At 35.4% G+C, this 8,040-nt stretch overlaps 1 protein-coding gene across 1 annotated transcript; it reads right to left on the minus strand.

The window, feature by feature from the left end:
• Positions 1–6,792: 6,792 nt before the first annotated feature.
• On the minus strand, positions 6,793–8,040 carry LOC132601831 (uncharacterized). The gene has a single exon (XM_060314891.1). The coding sequence runs from the start codon at positions 8,038–8,040 to the stop codon at positions 6,793–6,795; it is 1,248 nt and encodes a 415-aa protein (XP_060170874.1).

Consider the following 8,040-nt stretch of genomic DNA (forward strand, 5'->3'; position numbering starts at 1 on the left):
AACTTTATTGTCTTGAACATGGCATTCAGGTAGCTGAATTTTTCACTACTTTTGTTTTATTTCTTTTTTGAAGATAAATTACGTTACTGTTTAGAAATTGACGCCGTTACTAATAATATATATATATATATATATATATATATATATATATATATATATATATATATATTGTGGCGGCAAGACTCGAATCCTGGACCTTTGCCTGCTCTACTATGGTGAATTGTGTGAACCGTCTCATCTAAAAAACTTAGATATCAGAGAGGGAACACTTTGATTTAGTTAATTATGTATTAACAGCTAGTACGTCGTTGCTGAGTTAGAATACCCCAAACAGTGTCATTTGAACACTTGGAACAAAAGAATCTGGAAGAAAGTAAAGCGCACCAAGTGCATGTGATAACTTTTTTTTCAATTATAGGGCGGAGAGAGGGAGGCAACTAATAGAATGAATTCAAGGACAAAGTCGCCGGTATATTGTGATCCAGACCCAGGAAGGGCCAGACATGAATCGGAAAGAGTCACTTTCCTCATAGGAGAAAGGGTGCGCGCTAAAGCTAGAGCAGCTCTTTTTCGCGATATAGGTGTAATTTCATTAATTCAGTACTTAAGGTCTTCCCTCGTCAAATGAATAAAAAAAAAAAGGTTGGCTTTTCAAGCCCGTAAATAGACGACTATGGGTAGTTCAGGTGCGCTTAAAGTCAACTACAACTAGAAAGCATGCCGTATGTGTTCTTTCTTGGCACTCTCTTAGACTGTCTATCCCTTTATACCTGGGTATACATGAAGCTGAGGAACGAAGTAGCTCGCCTAAAAGGAGAGGAACGAAGCTTCGTCTTTGTTTTTCTTCAAACCCCCAATCCGCTCTGCGATACATCAAAACCTCACCGGGAAGAGGTTGATTCTTGTCTACGTCACCTCTCTTCAGCTGTCTTGTTACTATTATACTGATTTCATTAAGGCAGCAGATTATTCTGATTGAATCTCGATTAGCCTCTTCAATTATTGTTAAGTGACTAAAGACCCTTCTATTCCCAAAAGCTGATGAAATAGGAGCGCATTCTTCCAAGACACCCGATCGGTCCGACTTTCCCAAATGCCCCCCACTGGCCCTTCTCCTAGCCATAATTTTTCCCTCGGTTATATCTCCTTCTACAATAGTGATCTATCCCGTCAATCCTACCCGCGAGCCATCCACGGTCGGTAGCTGCTTAGTCTCATCCGAGAGTTTAATCTCCTTACTGCTTTTTTCTTTGAAAAAAAGAAGGGGGTCAATTTAGTTGAGGACTATGAGGGTACAGTGCTATCCTTGTACTTTGTTTGTTGCACATGGCCTAATGTACACTTGCCCCCTTTTTCTCACTCTTTTGGTGGTTTGTCAAGGAATAGGATGATCACTATGACAATAGCCCTTGGTAAGTTTACCAAAGACGAAAATGATTGATCCCTTTCCAAGCCTTTCTCTTCGTCAATGATTATGGGGAGCTCCTGCCCTTTGATGTTGCCTATTAGAACTCATTAAAGCTCGATTCGCATCATTATGTTCGATAAAAGGAATGAGGGAAGCTCTAATAGAAAAATATTGAAAAGGAAAAATACTTCGAAGATGAACCTGTTCCCATGCAATAGTCAAGAATTCTTGACGGTATTGAGCTGGAACAACCTGTTCATCCTGAATATCCCGATTTAAGGCTAAAGAATTTCCTGTCGCTACCATATAGTATTCATCTCTACCTGGTGATAAATAAAGCATCCGTACCCCGGTTGACCTCTCAGAAATTTCATAAAAAGGGCTTTCTAGAGATCCCCAATCACCAATCCTCGCATGAATTGCTAAGGATCCAATAAGTCCAACATTGAGTCCTTCAGATGTGTCAATTGGGCAAATACGTCCATAGTGACTAGGATGGATATCTCGTATCCGAAAACTAGCAGGACTCCCTAGTGTGCCAGATAGCTACTTTTGTCCTGTTTAAGCTGAAGCATAAGAATGACGGATTTGTGTCCAGCGTGTGTGTGTGTGGGGGGGGGGGGGGGGGGGGGGGGGGGGCTGTGTAAGGGCTGACAGGAATGCCTACCCCTCTAAATCAGTCTTCCTCCGCCCGAATCGCGAACTGTCTTTTTTCCTTCGATCCGTGGAAAGATATACTCTGGGGTTCTAGATTGATTTATATGAAGTATGAAGGAAAGGGACCGTTTGGTCCTTGAACAGTTACGAACGCAACTGCCTAAACTTGTACTAAAAGCTTAACACATTGTACACGCAATGCATGCTTGCACCATAAGCTATATAACTTGTACACTTTACCCAACTATTTTTTAATCCCACATGGACATTTTCAATATGTCATAGTACTTAATATTTATTCCATAGACGTATGCACTTCAATTTTAATTCTCCGACACATTTATTTCCTCCGTGCACTTTTACTTGTTCACTCTTGACTTTCGCGTTCTTGAAAAATATAATATGTGTGTTTCCAAATTACTTGTTCATTTATAGAAGCAAAATAAAATTAACCCTTTCTAATAAATATTCTTGAAAATAGTCTATTGAAGAGAGACTATGACAAATGTCTAAGTGGGATAAAAAAGTAGTTCGTTGAAGTGTGCAATTTATATAACTTTTGGTACAAATTTGCAGTGTTATTATTCGTCTTCTTTTCACGTTTAAAGTATTAAGAAAGAAGGATTTGTCAATACTTTACTTATCTTACTCTCCCATAGTCTAAGTGGGATAAAAAAGTAGTTGGTTAAAGTGTGCAATTTATATAACTTTTGATATAAATTTGCATTGCTATTGTTCGTCCTCTTTTCACGTTTAAAGTATTAAGAAAGAAGGAAAACCCATTTTCATTCTTTGTCAATACTTTACTCATCTTACTTTACCCATTTTCATTCTTTGTCAATACTTTACTCATCTTACTTTCCTTTGCATTCTCTGATTATTGTTTTTTTACATTTATAAAATGTATTACTTTATATTTTCATTTCGGAATTAAAATTTGGTGATTTACGATATAACATATCACATTTCTAATATGTCATAATATTTAATATTTATTCCATAGACGTATGCACTTCAATTTTAATTATCCGACACATTTATTTCCTCATATTTTTTAATTAATTAAAAATATTTTATTAGTTTTGCTTTTAAAAAATTCAATATATACAACAATGGTTCTTATGTTTGGATCTGAACAGTTGATTGATTGAGATGGATATCAACTTGTCGGTATACATATAGAATATTAAACAATTTAAAAGAAAAATCTAAAATCAAAATATTAATTTTCCCTCACCTTCTTACTAATTTTTTTTTTTTCATATTGATGAACAACTTTCATTGTCATGACTATGACAAATTTTTTAAAATTATTGACAAAATAAAATCTTAAAGACAGGCTAATTAAAGTGAATAAACATGTTCGGCCCGTGCGTCGCACGGGCATATATGGCTAGTAAGTGTCTTAAGAGGACTAGCACAACATTGAATAGTTGTACCAGAAGCTATATAAATTGTACACTTTAACAAAACAATGAATACTTGTACCAAAAGTTATATAAATTGCATTTCTATTATATATAAGTGTCTTAAGAGGACTAACACAACATTGAATAGTTGTACCGGAAGCTATATAAATTATACACTTTAACAGAACAATAAATACTTGTACCAAAAGTTATATAAATTGTACATTTTAACTAACTACTTCTTTATCCCACGTGGACATATGTCATAGTACTGAATATTCATTCTCTTCTCATGTATACACGTATATATTTCAATTTTAATTCTCCGACACATTTATTTCCTCCGTGCACTTTTACTTGTTCACTTTTGACTTTTCAAGTTAAATTGTACAGTTTAACCAACTATTTTTGTATCTCACGACATGGACATAGGTCATAGTATTGAATATTTATCTCTTCTCATGTATACACGTGTGCACTTCAATTTTAATTCTCTGACACATTTATTTCCCCCGTGCACTTATACTTGTTGACTTTTAACTTTTCACGTTCTTTAAAAATTAATAAATGAAGTACTCCCTCCGTCCCATATTACTTGGCCACATAACTAAACTACTTTTTTTTATCCCACGTGGACATATGTCATAGTACTGAATATTTATTCTCTCCTCATGTATACACGTATGCACTTTAATTTTAATTCTCCGACACGTATTTATTTCCTCCGTGCACTTTTACTTGTTCACTTTTAACTTTTCACGTTCTTTAAAAATTAATAAATGAAGTACTCAACATTACTAAAAATATATGTCCAAATTACTTGTTCATTTACAAAATCAAGATAAAGTTAATTAAATTTTTTCCATCTTACCCTCTCCGTCCCATACTACTGGGCCATATTATTACTAAAAATATATGTCCAAATTACTTGTTCATTTACAAAACCAAGATAAAATTAATTAAATCTTTCCCATCTCACCCTTAGTAATAAATGTTCTTGAAAATAGTTAATTTTGATTAGAATGTATTTATTGGAGAGAGATAGGGGTAAGATAGTAAAATACATCTTTTATTTATGATTTCTGAAGGGGCGTGCAAAAGGGAAAGTGGCAAGCAATATGGGACGGAGGGAGTATATAATTTACCATAATATTCATATTTATTGTTGTAAGTCTCAATAGCCTTGGAAATGATTTAAAAATGAGTAATTATTATGAAGGGTAAAATTAATAATAAGAACAAAAACTTCTTTCTCTTGATATATTAACGTGGACAAGTAAAAGTAAACGGAGGGAGTGACTTTTATCCCCGTTTTCCTTCTTTGTCAATATTTTAAACGTGAAGAGAGGACGAACAATAGCAATGCAAATTTGTACCAAAAGTTATATAAATTGTACACTTTAACCAACTACTTTTTTTATCCACTTGGACATATGTCATAATACTTTTTTTATCCACTTGGACATATGTCACTTGTCTTTTGCATGGTTTTTTAAGGAAACGTGAATTAGAATTATAATTTGACTAATTTACCTTATTCATTATTTGATCTTCATTTGATATTAATCTCTTTTCACATTTGTTAGAGTAAGAATAAAAATAAAAAAGTAATTAAATTGCATCTTATTTTTTAAATATATATATTTTAAGTATATTTATTTTAGTAAACATAATAAATAAATGACATGGCGGAATAGCAAATACAACAATTAAGTATTTTGAAGAAAAGTAATAATATGGGGTCCATGTTTTTTTTTTTGGTAACTAACAATTTTATTTAATCACCAACTGTACATTACAAAGCTTTAGCTACACTACCACATTGAGCTATTCTCTACATAGGTTCAGCAACACAGTGACCTAAAAGGGAAATAAACTACCGTACTACTTAGAGGTAGGTCTAGTCAATCTCTCCTAGCACTCAGACAATTTTTTAACTACACATCATAACTACTGATGAGCCGTGAAATTACGGGATATGCGATGCTAATTCCTTAAGCTTTTGTGACTCTTTAAGCACTTTTGTTGTTACTTTTTGTGTTTTTATGTTGTTTTATAGGAAAAGATGCCCGGAGAGCATAACGGAGCAAAACGGACCAAAATAGAGCAAAAATAGAACAAATCCATACTTTCTGGCAGCATATGCTAATAGCACATGCTGCAGCATGTGCGAGTAGCACATGGCGCAACACTTTGTGCATGCAGCATGTGCGAGTAGCACATGGTGCAGCATGTTCAACATGCGAGGAGCACATGGTGCAGTACATGCTGACAGAGAAATTGACACCATGTGCTACGGTTTTGGCACAACATGCGATTAGCATGTTGAACATGCGAATAGCACATGGTGCAGCATGTTGTGCAAGAGGGTATTATGGTCCAGATTTTGTTCCCGTTTTTTGGAATGATATAAATACTTTTTTAGGGTTTGTAATACATATCTTTGGTAGTTTTTCATCAAGTTTGGAGACTAGGTTTCTACACCACACTTTGGGGTTGAAGATTTGAAGATTTGGTTGAGCATTTCTTAAACCTTTAATTCATTTCTTCAATTCCTTGCTTTGTATTGTATATCTAAGTGTGTAGCTTTCTATTCCATGACTTGAATCTTGTTTATGAAAATATTCTTGATTAAAGTTTGGTTTGAAACTCTTGTTATGCTTATGTATTGAATGATTCTTATTGCTATTGAAGTGGGTCTTTGTTGATTTAATTAATCTCGTTCTTGAATGTTTCCAAAGGGATTAGCTAACCCTAGGACTCACCCATTTACTTAGATTGAGCTCGGAAGAGGAAATCTAGGTTGGGAAAGATTAATTAACAAGAATTTGGGTCATTAAACTCATCTAATAACTTGAGCTCGGAAGAGGATAGTTACTTGAGGTTAAATTGATTGTGTCTAATATCACACTCTAAGGCTTGGAAAAGCTTAGAGTGAAATTCATTGATTTGGTTGGAAGACTTTCAATGAGATTTTAGATATCATTATCTATCAACACAAACCCGCTCTTAGTTGTAAAATCATAGAATACGTTGGATCGTTACTTGAGTGTAATCTCCTATTATCCATACTTGTGGCCATTGATCATTTTACTCGCTTTCTAGGTTAGTTTACATTTCCGCATTAGTTATAATTTTCTCAAACAAAAACCAAAATATCATCTATCGTTTGGCTTTAGCGTAGTTGGTGAAAGTTCCTTACTTTCTTAATCGCCTAGCATATTGTTCCCTGTGGGATCGACCCCGACTCATAGTTGGGTAAATATATTGCATACAACCGTGTACACTTCTTTGAGGAATGTATTTGGACGTTATCAACTACATGTGCCAAGCGTGCATCATCAATTGCATTCTAGTAGGAGCTCTCATAGCACACATGTAGGCAACTTCTCTAGCAATAACTTCAACGCTTCTACTTTTGTGTTCAAAGATCCTTTGATTTCTTTCCATCCATATAGCATGGCAAGCTTCTGCATAGATCAAACGAAATAGCAGAGCTGCTGAAGACTTCCCTCTGCCATTAACAATTACCCAGTGTAGCATCTGGTCCCAGGATTGAGCTGTGCATCTTGGCCTATTCATCCACTTCAGTAGTTTATTCCACAACTGTTTTGTTAGTGCACAATCTGCAAATAGATGGTCTCGAGTTTCTTGTGTACTGCTGCATAGAGAACAAACAGGATCAACATTAATTCCCCAGTCAATAAGTCTGTCCACTGTTGGAAGCCTCTCTTGTAGCATTAGCCACATAGTAATTATAGCTTTAGGCCTTGCCATATTCCTAAACATCATTGTCTTCCAAGGGGTTCTAGGCAGGTTACCAAGCAGTTGCAAATAGATATGCGTTATTAAGCTCTGTTTCGTTGAACTATGACTGATGGAGTGTTGAATCCACACACTTCTGGCCTCAAGTAGTTTCCTTACCATCCAACAAACTTGCTGAGACATAGGCATGGTGTCAAAATTCTGCTCCTTTATGTAGTATGTGTGAATCCATCTTATCCACAATTTATCCTCTTTATGTGCCACATCCCAACTATTTTTAGCAATAGCAGCTCTGTTCCAGATCTTCAAGTTAATGAGATTAAGGCCACCCACAGATTTAGGTGTGCATACCTTATCCCAAGCAACTAGAGCTCTTTTGGTGATAGTATTTACCCCGGACCAGACATAACTTCTACAATGTGCTTCTATAGTCTTCATAACTTTAGTAGGTAGGACAAATATTTGAGCCCAGTAGGCTTGGATACCAAACAGAACTGATTGTACTAGTTGTACTCTTCCTGCATATGACAACTTTCTAACAGTCCAAGTAGAGATTCGGCCTACCATCTTCTCAATAAGTGGTTTCCATTGTAAGAGTGAGAGCTTTTTTGAGGACAATGGGATGCCGAGGTATCTGAATGGAAGCTCACCATGGGTATATCCAAGATGCTGTAGGATATTGTCTTGGACAGTTTGATTGACTCCTCCAAAGTAAACAGAACTCTTTTCAAGGTTAGCTTGCAAACCTGATGTAAGAGAGAAGACACTGAAGCATTGGTTAATAGCTTCAGTTGAGGCCAT

The sequence above is a fragment of the Lycium barbarum genome, chromosome 7 (assembly GCF_019175385.1).
Source record: "Lycium barbarum isolate Lr01 chromosome 7, ASM1917538v2, whole genome shotgun sequence".
NCBI classification, from domain to species: Eukaryota; Viridiplantae; Streptophyta; class Magnoliopsida; order Solanales; family Solanaceae; genus Lycium; species Lycium barbarum.

Excerpts from the sequence above, each read along its gene's own strand:
- LOC132601831 (XM_060314891.1), bottom strand. The coding sequence starts at position 8,040 with ATGGCCTCAACTGAAGCTATTAACCAATGCTTCAGTGTCTTCTCTCTT.